The sequence below is a fragment of the Trichomycterus rosablanca genome, chromosome 7 (assembly GCF_030014385.1).
Source record: "Trichomycterus rosablanca isolate fTriRos1 chromosome 7, fTriRos1.hap1, whole genome shotgun sequence".
NCBI classification, from domain to species: domain Eukaryota; kingdom Metazoa; phylum Chordata; class Actinopteri; order Siluriformes; family Trichomycteridae; genus Trichomycterus; species Trichomycterus rosablanca.
The window spans coordinates 33,956,786-33,973,934 of record NC_085994.1 but is presented as its reverse complement, the minus strand read 5'-3'; the positions used below and the strand labels follow the sequence as shown (position 1 = coordinate 33,973,934).

The following is a 17,149-nucleotide window of genomic DNA, read 5'->3' as shown; positions in this document are numbered from 1 at the left end:
TTTAACTTTGGGTCGGCATGAGTCATTATTTTATTTTTAACTTTCTGATAAAAGTATGCCACTTTAATCAGTGTTTTAAAATAAAAAGTAAAAAATAGAATCATTAGGTTAGTAGTGCTTAGTGGGTAGCAAGGTCCTGGGTTCGATTTCCGGGTGGGGCTGTCCGGGTCCTTTCTGTGTGGAGTTTGCATGTTCTCCCCATGTCTGGGTGGGTTTCCTCCAGGAGCTCCGGTTTCCTCCCACAGTCCGAAGACGTGCAAGTGAGGTGAACTGGAGATACAAGATTGTCCATGACTGTGTTTGACTAAGTGTGTAAAACTATAAATGGTAGATAATAAATAAGTATAGTAGATAATAAATAAATAGGTCAGTAGTGAAAATATGAGCATGAAATGCTGTAATTAACACCAAAAAACCTAAATTTCACTTTCACTTGTACATCATGCCACTACTAGAATGCTCTTTGCATTTTCACTTGACACTTGCAGATACGTGGATGCAGCACAGCTGCACAATACAGAACGCCAGGCACACGTGATGTCTCCAAATCTCCCACTGTGGAGTACTACAGCTTTAATTTCATATGTGCACATCTATACTGGCCTACCAATAAAGTGCCAAGATCACACAAATTCCCATTCTCATTTATAGCCCTAATTTTTCTAAATGCAACATTTTATGCAAACACTATTTTTCAATAAATACTTGCATATATTTCACATGACCAGGAATAATTCTGTTTATCATTTTTATTATAAAAACATTAGATGATGCAGATATTATGGCACATATACAAAATTCCAACTACAAACAGTTTGATTTTAGGATCTGAATAAGGTGTAGCCAATATGCACAAGTGGCTAAAAAAACCCTAAAAATGTCCTTGTCTGCCACAGGACAGAGCTAAGCACGGTTTCTCAAGCCACCGAAAATGTGGCCTTTAACATCCTGTCCCAGTTCAGCTGCATCTATTTGAATAATGAAACATAATTCCACTTTACTGCATGGCAGTAGTTGTATTGTTCACTGAGAGGTGGATGTGATGTTAGTAACGGGCTGCTTCTGTAGGAGGTTTGTCAGTGATCACCCACATAATGGCAGATAGCATCGTAGTCCAGAGTGAAGATCTTTTCCTCATAGCGCTCTAGCTGGACCATGGCTCTGCACTTATCCCTGTCTCGCTTTAGAATGCGCCCCACCTACACACACACAAATTCAGTCTCATTCTGTGCAAGAAAAGAGTTTTGCACTTAGCTGTTTTACAATCTTGATCCTTTCTAATTAAACAGGTAATCAATTACCAGCATATGCATAATGGAAAAACAGATTACCCACCAAAATCACTAAAATAAGTTGAGATCAACTACACTGCTTGAAAAGTGGTTGGAAATGTGAATGCATGTGCTTTGTTACATTTTAGGTTAGTTGTACACATATACAACATATAAAACCTGACCCTCTAACCTTTGGGACCGTGTTTTGAACTGATGTAGAAAACTGTTTGTTTATATTCTGCTTGTCTTTTACAGGTTACATTTCCAAACAGTGACTGATATTGTTGGGAAGCTAGGTCCTTCTGTTTAAAACATGCAGCACACACTGGCTGACATTTCAAACTCGTCGATTCGAATCTTAGCTCCGCTACCAGCAGGCTGGGTGCCTAAATGAACAATGATTGGCATGTTGTTCAGGGAGGGTGCCGGAGGGGAGTCCTCATAACTGATGCAATTATGACCTCTGATGGCTGATTGATGGCACCTGCACAGAGTTGAGGAATAATGCGTTGATCAGGGTGTGGCTCTCTGTACACAAAGCTGATCCACATATGAACTCGCCTCGTGCAGGTGAAAAGATGCAGTCGGATAATGCACACGTGTCGGAGGGGGCGTGTGTTAGTCCTGGCTCTCCTCAGTCAGTAGTGGAGGTCAACATCAGTAGAGAGGAAGAGTAATGCAATCAGGTAATTGGATATGACTAGCTTGGAAGGAAAATTGGGGGGGAATGCAAAATTTTTTTGCATTTTGGATATGCAGTAGTTGTACTGTTCACTGCAAAGTGAACGTGATGTTTGGAACGGGCTGCTTCTGTAGGTTTGATCACCCACATAATGGCAGATAGCATCGTAGTCCAGTTTTCCTGTGCTTTCTGCTAAGCCCTGGCAAAGCAGGGAACCTTAACCTGACAGTAAGCGTCAGGAGAGCTGAATACGAAAGCCTACTGTGCATGGTAAACACCCAGAAAGAATGAGAATTCCATTGTTTAATATACTGTAACCAGTTAAAGTGTGTTAGGCAACTAGACAGTTTACATACCAGTCCTCGTTGTTCACCCAGTACCACCATGATGGAGTCGGCATCACCTTTGGGCACAATGGTCTCAAGCATCGTCTGTTTAACATCTGACAGACGGACAGAGAAGCGACAGCTCAGATGTGACTTGATTTGTTGATTGTGAATGTGTTTAGTGTTATATGAACCGTGGTGCTTTTTACCATCCAGCAGTCGCCCTTCATCCGTGCGACACACACACAAGTGCGGAGTAAGAACATCCTCAATTCTCATCTACACACAGGAGAATCATAATGTCATTCTACGCTGCTCACAGTGGGTACAGTTTGGCTTTAAGATGAACTGGGCAGGACTGATCATGTACAAAGGTTTCCACTATGTAAACAGTACAGTTGGCAGTGCTAGCAAGAAGTGTGATGATACCTTAGAGTTGTAGTATTTGCCCCCTTTAAAGGTTTTATCTACGAAGCGCACACGGAGATCTCTCTGAAGCCAAGAAGGTGCAGGAGGAGAGGAGCGAGACTCTTTTAAAGGAGGAGGATACTTTCTGAAACAGACATGTTCATTTAGAATGTAACAATAACATGGCATTGTGATTATAATACACAACACGACCAAAACAATTTGGACTCCTGCCATGAGCATGACGGACACTGCATTTCAAAACTATCTGTAATAATACAGAGCAACACAAGTTTGTAAAATAATTAAATACCCCTATTTTAGGCCTTTCCACAGGTCAATCTATAATGGCATGGTGACAAAGGATAATTTGATCATCTGTGGTGTCATTGTTTTCATTCATCTTTATTTTTCTAGGTGTCACAACAACGATTCTGATCTGCATTCTAGCCAAATGCATTACGACGCAGAGGTAAAATACACTAGCACACCAGAGCTGACATCTTAAACTTGTCAGTTCAAATCTCAGCTCTGCTACCGGCAGGTTGGGCGCCTACACGAACAATTATTGGCTCATTTGTAGGGAGGGTGCCAAAGCAGATTCCAAAGCAGTGATGCAATTACGACCTCTGCTGGTTGATTCATGGCGCCTGCACAGAGGCGGGAAATAATGTGACCAGGGTGTGTCTCTCCTTACACAAAGCTGATCCACATATGGGGTGTGTTCGAAAAGCTAGTGTGCTGTCTACATAGGCAGCATTTTACGTCATCCTGTGCGCGCTCCCGAGAAGGAGGCTGTTCGAAATCCTAGATGTCTTAATATCCTCACTACTGAGGCATCTTAATATTTCAATGTTATTTTGACTCAAGAACGAGTGAGCATCCGACGCTGCCTTAGTGATCAAGGCAATCCCAGAATTCATTGCGGGTCGGGTGCTCTTCTCTCACAGAAAACTAAACATGGCTGACAGGGCGGAGAAACGAATGGAGTTATTTTCAAACGTAAATAAAATATTACTGATTTTTTTGATTGAGTGTTTTTATTTGCAAGTTCGGGCTCGTCAGGAAATTTAACCGTTATCGGTACATGAAGGAAGATGTTATATTGACGTTAGCGTGCTGTGCTACCTCAGTTTATTGGTTTTAATGGCAAGACGCTAAATGCTAAACGCGAAATGCGAAACCCGATGGAATCGCTATCTAAGTAGTGCGTTCGAATAACCTGCCTTATAAGTCACTGATTTATTAGAATCCTCTCTACTAAGGCAGCTGCCTGTGTAGACAGCAAGGCAGCTCCCTAAGTTTTCGAACACACCCATGAACTCGCCTCATGTAGGTGAAAAGAAGCAGTCGGCTACTGCACACGTGTCGGAAGGGGTGTTAGTCACAGGTCAAAAGGGGAACTTCAGTAGAGGGGAAGCATAATGCAATCGGGTAATTGGATATGACTAAATTGGAAGAAAAATGGGGGGAAAAAAAAAAAAAAAAAAGACTTATGGAAGCTACTGATGTCATTTTAATCTATACTTTTCTACAGTATATTGTCCTATTCATTTTTTTCTAATGGGCTGTTAGAAATGGGTGTGGCTGAAAAACCTGAACTCAGTAATTAGGAAAGGTCTCCACATACCTTTGGCTATATTAATGTGCAATTCCAAACATTCAGCTACTAATAAATAAATCACTAAAATGAAATATATTCCTGACCAATTAAATTTAGTTTTTAGCAGTTAGTAAGACATCGACCACCAGGCGATGCTACCTGTCTGCATCCGTATCCTTGTACTTCCTCTTCTTCTGTTCTCGGTCTCTGTCTTTCTCCCGGTCCCTCCCTCTCTCCGAGTGCCGATCTTCTTCCCTCTTGTCTTTGCCGTTTGTCCTCGCTCTCTCCTTTTCTCGCTCTCGCTCCTTTTCACGTTCTTTTTCTTTCTCCTTTTCTTTATGTGCTTTGCTGAGACGGCCTGATAAAAAGGAATGTCAGCATTATTAAAGGGAGCAATATATTCTTAGCTTACATTAAAAGATCTTTTAGAATGGAGGAACCAGACATAAAGACTCACTGAGGTCTTTGCTGTTTTTGTCGTATTCTTTTTGAGGAACCAGATGTAGCGAGTACTGGCTAATGGTCACAGACTTTCCTCCAATGGCGAGCTTCACCACAACTCTGGCGTTGTCCGTGTCCATTCCTTCTATCTGAGATAGAAATAGTGAAATGATTAAATCAAAGGACCCCTCACATTTTGCTCTACACAACCACACTACTTTAACGTTACCTTTTGTGTGTTGTGTTGCCTACAGTACTGATTAAATATAGATATCAGTGTTGGATTATTTTCTGTTCTATTTATTCATCTGGCATCATCTGACAGCTGTTTACTTTATAAAAAAGTTAAAGCTTGTGGCATAAATATAAATAAGAAATTATAGTTGTAGCTCTTATTTTAATAAACCCATTAGATAGTCTAATAAACTAGATACCACTGTGAAGAGCTTGAGCTCCTAAGTATGAACCTCAGTAAATTGTAAACTCTGCTGTCTGTTGGAGGAGACAGCATAAGTAATGAAGGACTCACATAGTGTAACTCTATGCGATACGGCTCTCCGGAGAATTCACTGCTGGCTGGAGTAAAGAGGCGGCGACTGCTAGTCTGCAAGTCGGCCAGCGCTGGCTAAGCGTAAAGCAGAGTTTGTCAGCCTGTAGGACATTTGTCCACTAATGTTTCACATTCAGAGGAAACAAACTCTACCAGCCAATCAGAAAGCTGATTATCTGGACAGGACTAAATCATCATTTTCGGCATTTCTGCATTTAGCAGACACCTTTATCCAAAGAAACTTACATTACATTTACAGTATACAGTCTGAGCAATTGAGGGTTAAGGGCCTTGCTCAAGCAAGCAACATCAGCAACCTGGCAGTGGTGGGACTTGAACCAGCGACCATCTGATTACTAGTCCAGTACCTTAACCACTGGGCTACAACTGCCTACAAATCCTTTTCTCAGGGGGTGTGGAGAAAAAGACAGGTATGGCTGAACCAATACCAAGTGGAATCTGTTTAATATGGAATTGACCACATTAAACCATAAAAATTTTATTCATGCTACTAGCTTGTAAACATTATGCAGAAATAACTGATATATTAACTAAACTAAACGGACCTTGTTGTTTCTGTCTTTAATTCTAAATACCAACAATGTTCAAATCAAATGAAATCCATAAACATCATCATCATTTCACTGGTCATTCTTACTTTCCCATAGAGTTCTTTGTGAGCTCCACTCTGAATCAGCACACATCCTCCAGGCCCCAGCACCAACTTCTCATCTTTTTCCCTCTCTTCTCCAGGCTTAGGAGGCCTCTGGGGCCCTGAGGGCTGCAGATCCTTAATGGCAGAGCGGTCAGCACCCAGACCCAGGCCTTTGGGTCTTAACTGGTGTTCTATAGGCTTAACATCTCTGTGGGGGAAAAAAACTTCTGTTCAAACATTTTTGCTGCAATTAAGCAAATATAGAAACTTTATAGTTATAAATAGTATCAAATAACTCATTTGAATAGTAAAAGCTACATTCATTTAAATACACTGACCAGCCATAAAATAAAACTACCTCCTTGTTTCTACACACACTGTCCATTTTATCAGCTCCACTTACCATATAGAAGCACTTTGTAGTTCTTCAATTACTGACTGTAGTCCATCTGTTTCTCTACATACCTTTTTAGCCTGCTTTTACCCTGTTCCTTAATGGTCAGGACCACCACAGGACCACTACAGAGTAGGTATTTAGGTGGTGGATCATTCTCAGCACTGCAGTGACACTGACATGGTGGTGGTGTGTTAGTGTGTGTTGTGCTGGTATGAGTGGATCAGACACAGCAATGCTGATGGAGTTTTTAAACACCTCACCGTCACTGCTGGACTGAGAATAGTCCACCAACCAAAAATATCCAGCCAACAGCGCCCCGTGGGCAGCGTCCTGTGACCACTGATGAAGGTCTAGAAGATGACCAACTCAAACAGCAGCAATAGATGAGCGATCATCTCTGACTTTACATCTACAAGGTGGACCAACTAGGTAGGAGTGTCTAATAGAGTGGACAGTGAGTGGACATGGTATTTAAAAACTCCAGCAGCACTTCTGTGTCTGATCCACTCATACCAGCACAACACACACTAACACACCACCACCATGTCAGTGTCACTACAGTGCTGAGAATGACCCACCACCTAAATAATACCTGCTCTGTGGGGGTCCTGACCATTGAAGAACAGCATGAAAGGGGGCTAACAAATCATGCAGAAAAATTGATGGACTACAGTCAGTAATTGTAGAACTACAAAGTGCTTCTATATGGTAAGTGGAGCTGATAAAATGGACAGTGTGTGTAAAAAGAAGGAGGTGGTTTAAATGTTATGGCTGATCAGTGTATTTAAATGACAAAGGTGCCTGAGTGGCACAGCAGTCGATTACACTAGGCCACCACTGCTAAGATCTGGGTTTTAATATTCAACATATCAATGCTATTGGTCAGCTAGGTCTTTGACACAGACATGAGTGGCTATGACGAGAACAATTGGCGCCCTGTCCAGACTAGTATTCCTGCCTTGCGCTTATTGTTTTGAAACCAGAACCGTTTTGACTCTGATCAGGTAAAGCAGTACATAAAAATGAAAAATGTGTACGAGAGGTGTGGGTAGACCACACAACACGCAGGAAACCCAGGAACACCGGAAGAACAGGTCATACTTCATCACAGGTATGGATGATGATTTCATGTTTATGGTTATTATTACTTCAAAGGACATAAGGCGTGGTCACTGGACAGTAAGGACCACTGGCTCTATGTGACTAGAAGAGCAGATGGTGCATTGCAGTCCACTTGTGTGAAATTTGTGGACTGTACTAAAAAGTCAATATTTGTTTAGTATTCAAAGCACTGTCAAAAAGTAAATGTCACAGCACTGATAGGGTCAGAGAAAGACAAAGAAAGAAAGAGAGACAAAGAAATGTCTTACTGTTTGAAGGTACGGCCGATGCCCTCTTCCTGCTTCCAGCCCATTCCCTTCAGCATGGCCAGGCCATACGCCTCCACTGGCACCTGCTCATAATCTGCCACTGTGGACTAACACAAAACAAAATACCTTAATAATAAAAATGGTGGCAATCTGATCCCTCCGGGGTTTACAATCTGTGATGTAAAGCCTCCACAAGGGGGCATTCATGTAAAAGTTCATTTTGTGTTTATGTGCCTGTTAAAATTAATACATTTAATTATTATTATTTTACTGTGACCCATATTTTGGCATATTTTGAAAACCCTGAGTTAAAAGAATGTGGCAGATACTGTGTTACTATTTTAAAGGTATATGGGGTAGCACTGTCGCCTCACAGCAAGATGGTCCTGGGTTCGATCCCCTGGTGGGGCGGTCCGGGCCTTTCTGTGTGGAGTTTGCATGTTGACTGATGAATCTTGTGTAACCAGTAACTACCTGTCCTGTCATGAATGCAACCAAAGTGTGTAAACATGACGTTACAATCCTAATAAAATAAAAATATAATAAAGGTATATGATGGGTTTCTATAGGCACTGTAAATCCACACCATCGGTTTAAAAGAAAATTATATTGTTATATTTTTTTCCCTGTGAGGAAAATTTCAAGTCATTTACCGTGGATACTTTACCCAAAATATACAAAGGTTGAATATTTGTTTCCCTTCACTGAAATATGCTCCGTCACTGACTTCCCACTGCATAGCCACAAATCTAACACTGCAGCACGACATCTCACAGACAAATGATTATATATGAGAAGAAAACAAGCAGAACACACAGCACAGACCAGGGGAGCGCACCAGCACTCTTTCTTATTAAACACACACCCTTTTCCACCAAACGTCCTACCATGATTAGCCCACATACCCGCATGTACCTGTGTAAACCGCAGTGTACTAGTGGGAACTGCTGCATGAGTACACAAACTCAGAAACCTCCCTGCTGACACAGCCGTATGCAGATGACCAGATCCGACCGGAACGAGCTGGATCAGAGAGCAATTGCTATATACGACAACAATGATACCATCAATAACACCAACTCGGCCAGAAACAACCACCTGATGGGGAGGGAAGCACACAGTAATAACTGGAGAAGAGCTTAAGAGCAAGTTCATTTAATTGCTTATCCATTTTTACACCATATGGCCAAAAGTATGTAGACACCACTTTGGATGGGCACCCATTGCTTTTTAATTTTATAAAAGAAAAGCTTTCAACCATTTGTGGAAGACCCTTTCAATTCCAGCACACTGTGCCTTTGTAGTCATGGTTTTTCTTAAGTTTGGTCTGATGAACCTCCAGTAACTTGCACCGATCCCTGACCCAATAAACAGAACATGGCCCACTTTCTGTTGAAATAGCTTCTCATTCAACTTCAATGCCAGACCACATAATTGTTTCTTTGACTAAATACCCACAAATGACCACAGACAGACTCTGAAATCTTGTGGAAAGCATTTTTAAAAGACTGGAGGCTGTTAAAGCCATAAGAGGACTGGCCACTTCCTATTCATCCTCATGGTTTAATAACTAACCCTAACCCGAATAAATACATACTTTTTTTAAATGCATTTTCTCCACATTTTCCTCTTCTCACTCCTGCATTCTGCACAGATGTCTCTTCCGCCAATCAGGGTCCTTACAAAGCGTATGAAAATTCCACCCAAACAGGGTGTCCCGCCCTAGCAGATACAGTAGCCAATTATTATCTGCTGACCGGTGGCAAAGCCGGTGTGCTAGCCGAATATTCCGCTGTGCCACCTGGGCGACATAAATACATACTTTTGACCATTTAGGTCATTTAGGGACATTGTAGCCTAGTGGTTAAGGTACTGGACTAGTAATCAGAAGGTCACTGGTTCAAGCCCCACTACTATGAAGTTGCTGCTGTTGGTCCCTTGAGCAAGGCCCTTGACCCTAAATTGCTTAGACTATATACTGTAACAGCACTGTAAGTCGCTTTGGATAAAGGCGTCTGCCAAATGCAGAAAATGTAAATGTAGTGTAGTTCTCCAATAGATTGAGGTCCATGAACGCAAGTTTACTGGGCAGAGAAATGTTCCCATTATTAAATCTGGCTTATTATATCAGAAACACTCTAAAACTGGAATATTAAAATGTGACCAGAGGATTGTGGAAGAGAAGACAATTCAGACTTTATTACACTTTTGTTGGATTTGCCATCTTTCATCATAAGAGTACAGGTTTCAGTTATCTATAGACCAGAGACTAAACCATTTAGACCACTGAAGCCAAGTTGTTGTGTGTGTCTCAGATTAATATTTTTTGTTGCAAAAGCCCAGGCATGCAGTTCTCCCCACGGAGCCGTTCTTTAATAACTGCTTGTGGTAATTTCACTCTTGTTAGAAATCAGTTCTCTGCCACTGAGTGTGTAATGCTGCAGCAAGACGTGGCACTGAACAATGACTTGCACCAGTGATTCTTTCTGTAAGTCCTTACCGATTTAGATGTTGATGACAGTTTAAAGACCTGTTAAGCCAATTGTTACATTGATGGGTGTCTTTTGCCATACAGGATATGTTACCATCATTTTGACACAATGGAATTTTTTTCTTCAGACCTATTATTAACAGACATGTCATACTACCCAGTCACTACTTCACCTCTGCACAACATCCATGCTAAGTGAGGACGACAGACTAGCACGCTCTCTCTGACATATAAAACGCCATCAGCTTCTACTTTTTACCAACTAGAACCAAACTCCAACACAGAGCTAAAACACATAGAGAAAGAGGGCATCAATAGGGCCTGGCACCGTGACCAAACAGTAAGAGGATCTGCAGCTGGAAACAAGATGATTACCCATCCTGCTTTCTTTACTCAGACAGGAACAAGTGTGTCTGTAGAGCACCCAGGCTGGTGGCACTGCTAAGACTCGAACTTTGGTCGGACAGGCGGTCATAATAGCCTGCTGCGCCACTTAATTCAAATGTCGTTTTCTCTGAGTCGCTTGCTGCTATTGCTAGAATGGAGGTTCTACTTCATGATTCGACATAACCCCTAAAAACAGATGGTTTCCTCTCACTTTCTAGCATGAATATGAGTGACTTGTACCTGATTCTATATTTTATTAGAATTACTTTGGTTACATTCATAACAGGACAGGTAGTTACTGATTACATAAGATACATCAGTTCTTTGGACTGTGGAAGGAAAACCCACACAGACACAGGAAGAAACATGCAAACGCTACACACAAAGGACCCAGACCATCCCACTTAGGAATCGAACCCACATTCTTGCTGTGAGGCAACAGTGTACAGAATAAAGCTCCAAAAATTTAAAGACTTTGATAAATGCTTAGCAAATTTGATTTTGACTGTTTTGGCTTCAACATTTTGCCTTGAAGTGAATGTCCAATGATTTATCTTTTTATTATTTTCTTATTTAGTTTCCTTAACTCCCAGTCAAGCTTATTACTCCCGTATAAAACGTAGCACTTTTAATATACAGTGTACCATTTGCTCTCAATGAGCCACACATGCATTTACATTTTACACACACACACACACACACACACACACACACACACACACACACACACACACACAGTGGGTGGTAAGATGCTGTATTCAGCATAACTTACTTACACTCAGACACACCACTACTAATCTAATAGATGTGGCTGAGCTGAACAGCCCTGTCTGGGTACAAATTGCAAATTACATCCATTTGAATTTATTTTTGCACTAAATGCTTTACACTATTTAGCATCCAATGTAGTGCTTGACTTAATTAATCATGCTTCAGAGTACACACTTTCTTAAATATATTGCTCTAAGAATTCCTAATTTACCCCGTCTAATTCTGTCCATGCATCCTATTCTCATGTCTTTGCTTCTCTATCTGAGGCTGTAAAGATTAAAGATGCAGGAATGGAGGAGTTAATGCCGTACATTTTCTAAATGAGACGTCCTTGCTCACTCAAGCTTCAAAGCAATGTCACTAATTGATGACTTGCTGTACAGCTGTATCGCTCGTCACTGCTTCACTGACAGATTTGTCTATAAACAAGATGTAATTGCAGGCTGAGTTAACACCAGTCAACATATAATTACATGTGCAGAAGAAATAAATGTCTTAATGTTGATGCGCTGGCTAATACATAATCCATCATTAAAGGCTTTTTATTACAATCATAGAATGTTTTAAATTTTGTTTTTAGCATTTGTTGTATTTACAGTTAATTTTTGAAGTTAACATACACATGGGAGAGATGTGCAATATACAGCCAACAGTAAGTGGACAACACTTCCAATAATTTAGTTCAGGTGTTTCAGCCACATCCTTTGTTAACAGGTGTATAAAATCAACAGCTGAACCAAGATATACATGAGCTGCATCCGAAATAGCATACTTCCATACTGAACAGTGCGTGAAAGCAGTATGCAAGAGCGGGTTAGTGTGTCTGCATACAAAGTATTCATTAAACAGTACACGAAAAGTACCCGGATGACCTACTGCATGGGCAGCCATTTTTGAGTATTCAAACACAGCACACTTACGGTCCAATAATCTATCCCATAATTCAACCGGAGCTACAAAGGCCTTCAAAGTAAAAGATGAAAGATGACAGAGTCTCAGCTGCTTACAAGTGTAAGTAAGACAAAAATTGTGTACAACCCTGAATAACGCTTTGTGGAGAACAACAGAATTAATTTTGTCTGATTGTAATGACTAGTGGGGCTTTAACTGTGGCGATGTGATGTTGTGCCTCACGTGACATTGGAAAAATGGCGGATGTTTTACCAGCCGAGCAGTCCGCACTGCCTCAAATTTAGTACATACTTTATAAGTATGTGATTTCGGACACAGCCATGGTTTGGAAAATTTGGTGTAAAGGAAATCTAGTGATTTGGAGTCCTGAACTTAATTCATATTTCAATTTATCATAAAGCTGTTTCTCGGTTGTGAGCCAGGACTTCCTATAGAACCTATAGTTCCTATAGCGCCTGACCTTACAATGCTATTTTTAATAAATAGATTCTGATTGCCAGAAAAGTAAAGAGAGAAGTGCAACTCCAAATGAAAGCTTATGATTTTAGAATGGGATGTCCAACAACATATTTATTTGTTAGGATTTTAACGTCATGTTTCACACACTTTAGTTACATTCATGACAGGACAGATAGTTACTTGGTACACAAGATTCATCAGTTCAAGTATTTTTTTATGTCAAACACCATAATGAACAATTTTGTATCTCCAGTTCACCTCACTTGCGTGGCTTTGGACTGTGGGAGGAAACCCACAAAGACACGAGAACAGGCAAACGTCACACAGAAAGGACCCGTACAGCTCCACCTGGGAATTAAACCCAGGACATTTTTGCTGTGAGGCGACAGTGCTACCCACCGAGCCACTGTGCTGCACCTTCAACAACTTATGGTCAGGTGTCTACACACCTTTGGTCATACTGCATGTATATATGTATTAATTACAGAGCTTTTCTTGAAGACTTTGTGCTAATTTAGTTTAAATATATAGAGCATTAGGCTCAAGCTTGATGAAAATCTTTAAGATGATCAATGAGATGCATACATTTCATTCTGATCAGAATCGTAGTGGCTCTGATGGCAATGAGAGCAAGAAAGAAATACTTCTTTGGCAAGGTGTCAATTCATTGCAAGGCAACAGACTCACACCTGGGGCAAATCGGAGTGACCTATTTACTTGTGCATGTGTTGGAAGGGTAAAATTAATGTAGCAAAGTAACCAGAAGAAGAAACCAGCATGGACACAGCAAGAGCATAAATCTCCTCACAAACCGTGACTGGAGGCGAGAATCAGTTGTCCATGTTGTAAGCCCTGTAATGCATCATCTGTCATTTTCAGTCTGTACTGACTTACCGACTCAGGTCGCAGGTCCACTTTAATTTGGTCACCATCTTCAAAGCCCTGTGGCACCTGGTTCTGCATGAGCAGAGGGATGGTCATGTTGGGATCGCTCTGGGGGCCATTTTTCCATCTTTCTTGTTGCTTCTGAGACTCTGAGGGCGATTGAGAGAAAAACTAATTAGGAAACATTTACAGGACATAACAACATGACTTAAAGGGGAAGTAATATTGTTTTTATGATTGAAGTCCTACACTGAAATAGAACTTTATTCGTAATAAAAACAAAACTCAAAAACATTGATTACATTTTCTTGCATTTTCTTACTTTTATACAATTTTGAAAATCTGCCAATTCCAGTCACCCAGATTGGGAATGTCTACCTCTTTCATATATAAACCAAACCTCCACAGTGTGATATAAATAAAGTAAATAATCATAAGAGAACAAATCCACACCTTCTATAAGCTCTTTGATGGCCTGAGATTCCACAGAGTCCTGCTCTGTAGACGAAGTGTCATTACTGTCAGTCGGCTTAGTCGCTCCTCTGTGCCAGCGGTTCTTCTGGATCAGGGGAATGATAAGCTCTTTGGGTTTCTCCTCTGGTTTTGTGCTGCACACAAAAGTAATAAGAAATTAAATGTTAGAATTGTGTAATAGACATATTTAACCAAACAGTTTGTGGTTTTGTGGTTCGAGACATCTTAAATATATAAAAAATAAAAAAATATATAAGAAAAATTTTCCTTAGTTGTTGGGTTTTTAGAAAAAGAACTATATTCGCATGCCATGGCTACAGGCAGATTTTGACAATGAGAAGTTGGGTGTTAGACATACAGTACTTGTATTTCAGAAAAGTCCTGTATTTTAATTGCAAATGTCCTCTTCAGGCCTTTCTCAGACACAGCCAATCATGTATGTATAAATGCCAGACTGAGACCCAGGGTTCAAATCTTAGTGGTGCCATCAGCCAGTCAAACATTTGTGACATATTTTACCACTGAACCACCCCAGCACCAGCAAACAGATCTGTAATTGATGTGTGTGTATTTTGCCTCCTTTTACAATGTATGGTTAGAATGGAAAAACAAAAAGGACCACAGATGGTAATTTGCAACATAAAGTGTAAAACAGGGCTTAGATAAACTTATTTTAATTAAATATAATAATTAATTAAATCTATTTTTTAGAATAAACCAAATAATTATTGAGCTACATGTACATGTTAACACCCTAAAGATGTTATATTAAATATTAGAGCTTATTGTCATCCATGCACAACTTGTGTTAGTCTTGTCACCACTGGATGCTGTTGGCTGTAGTTTTGAGTGGTTTCAAGTAAAAGGCATTTGCAGTGGCAAGAACAATTCACCACCCCAACGATATTTGCCCAGCTGTTTTTCAAACTCATTATACAAACCAAACCATTAACTTCAATTAAAAATTAAAAAGCTGTTACAGAAGCTGAAAGATCATTTCATTGCACCAAAATTACTAAGACTTTCCTAGAAACATCATTAGAAGTACAGAAGTCTGGAACTTCCCAACTTATGGTGCAGCAGCAAACCAGCCTGGTCCATAAAACAATGTGGTGTTTAAGAATTCAACCTCACTAAAAAATAAACAGCTTCAGTACAGGTCCTTCTACTTAGAAATGAGAATATTGACTGATTCGTGTAAACTCAGAGTTTTCCATTAATTTGATTGCTAAAGTGCATGTTGATTTGACAATGATGTTATTTTTATCTGATTTCTAGCAGTGATTAGACAGTTGTGTGCATGTAAACACACTCTGTGATCCTGGACATGTGGATGTCAGGAAAATGTGACGTCACATTTTTAAATCCTATCGGTCAGGTTAATTTTATTAATATAAACTGAAATAAAAAAACATTAACAAGACATCCAATGCTTTGCTATTTCAGTAGAACGTACACCGATCAGCCATAACATTAAAACCACCTCCTTGTTTCTACACACACTGTCCATTTTATCAGCTCCACTTACCATATAGAAGCACTTTGTAGTTCTACAATTACTGACTGTAGTCCATCTGTTTCTCTGCATGCTTTGTTAGCCCCCTTTCATGCTGTTCTTCAGTGGTAACGACCCCAACAGGACAAATACAGAGCAGGTATTATTTGGGTGGTGGATCATTCTCAGCACTGCAGTGACACTGACATGGTGGTGGTGTGTTAGTGTGCGTTGTGCTGGTATGAGTGGATATGACACAGCAGAACTGCTGGAGTTTTTAAACACCTCACTGTCGGACTGAGAATAGTCCACCAACCAAAGATATATACAGCCAAAAGCGCCCCATGGGCAGCGTCCTGTGACGACTGGTGAAGGTCTAGAAAATGACCAACTCAAACAGCAGCAATAGATGAGCGATCGTCTCTGACTTTACATCTACAAGGTGGACCAACTAGGTAGGAGTGTCTAATAGAGTGAACACGGTATTTAAAAACTCCAGCAGCGCTGCTGTGTCTGATCCACTCATACCAGCACAACGCACACTAACACACGACCACCATGTCAGTGTCACTGCAGTGCTGAGAATGATCCACCACCTAAATAATACCTGCTCTGTGGTGGTCCTGACTATTGAAGAACAGCATGAAAGGGGGATAACAAAGTATGTAGAGAAACAGATGGACTACAGTCAGTAATTGTAGAACTACAAAGTGCTTCTATATGGTAAGTGGAGCTGATAAAATGGACAGCGAGTGTAGAAACAAGGAGGTGGTTTTAATGTTATGGCTGATCAGTGTATTACGGCAGCACAACAATGACTTAATATAATAAACAAGGAAACTAAATAAAACACGGCAAATTGTTTCTCATTGTACGTGTTAATCAATACAAAAAACAAAAAACAAAAAAAAAACCAACTTTAAGGACCACTGTTACATCACTTCGTCTATTTAACAACCAACCATCAAACAGCCAGATAGATACTTCATTTCTAGCTAGGCTAACTTAGCTTGTAGCATTAGCCTACCTTTTCAGCTCCTTCCCCTCGACCCCAGTTAAATAATCCCGCTCCTCTTGTTTCTCAAACTTCGCCTTGGTTAAAGTTTTACTAAACCCGAAAGAAATTGGGACGGCTTTCATTTCTCCGTTCTCTGGTTTTAGTAATTCTACACTGTTGCCGAGATCTTGCTTCAGCTCCGGCGACGCCATGTTTGATGTGTATGGACGAGTTATGCGTAATGCTGGTTAATGTAGTTCAGTTGACACGTTCTGCACACGGCTAAGGGACATAATGCACTACACTTCCCAGAATGCAACTCTCGTCAGCGCTTCATCAAGCCACCGCAGATAAACTGGGGTTGAGCTAAATAAAGCAATCTACAGTATAATGCTATGTTTTGATAAATGTTCTCTAAAAGGAGACTCATTTATTGGATTAGTTGTTGGTGTATTGGTGTAAATGCTTATTTATGAAAACAACTGATCAAATGTTTAAATTTACTTGAATGTGAAATGGATTATTGGAATGTATACTTTTTACCTTTTTAGCAGGTTGCATTTTTATAAATT

At 40.4% G+C, this 17,149-nt stretch overlaps 1 protein-coding gene across 1 annotated transcript; it reads right to left on the bottom strand.

Annotated features, from left to right (window-relative positions):
• Positions 1–734: 734 nt before the first annotated feature.
• Positions 735–16,789, bottom strand: gpkow (G patch domain and KOW motifs). The gene is made up of 11 exons (XM_062998601.1): positions 16,608–16,789; positions 14,065–14,219; positions 13,621–13,760; positions 7,707–7,813; positions 5,943–6,147; positions 4,751–4,883; positions 4,453–4,651; positions 2,712–2,835; positions 2,492–2,561; positions 2,313–2,398; positions 735–1,199 (listed from the first exon to the last, which is right to left on the bottom strand). Exons 1-11 carry the CDS (start codon positions 16,787–16,789, stop codon positions 1,077–1,079), a joined length of 1,524 nt encoding a protein of 507 aa, XP_062854671.1. The 3' UTR covers positions 735–1,076.
• Positions 16,790–17,149: the final 360 nt, after the last annotated feature.

Bases quoted from the DNA above. Each gene is read 5' to 3' on its own strand.
- gpkow (XM_062998601.1), bottom strand. From the start codon at position 16,789: ATGGCGTCGCCGGAGCTGAAGCAAGATCTCGGCAACAGTGTAGAATTA. The intron at 4,652-4,750 runs GTGAGTCTTTAT...CCTTTTTATCAG, and splicing joins CAAAAACAGCAAAGACCTCA to GCCGTCTCAGCAAAGCACAT. The intron at 2,399-2,491 runs GTAAAAAGCACC...TCCGTCTGTCAG, and splicing joins TGAAGGGCGACTGCTGGATG to ATGTTAAACAGACGATGCTT.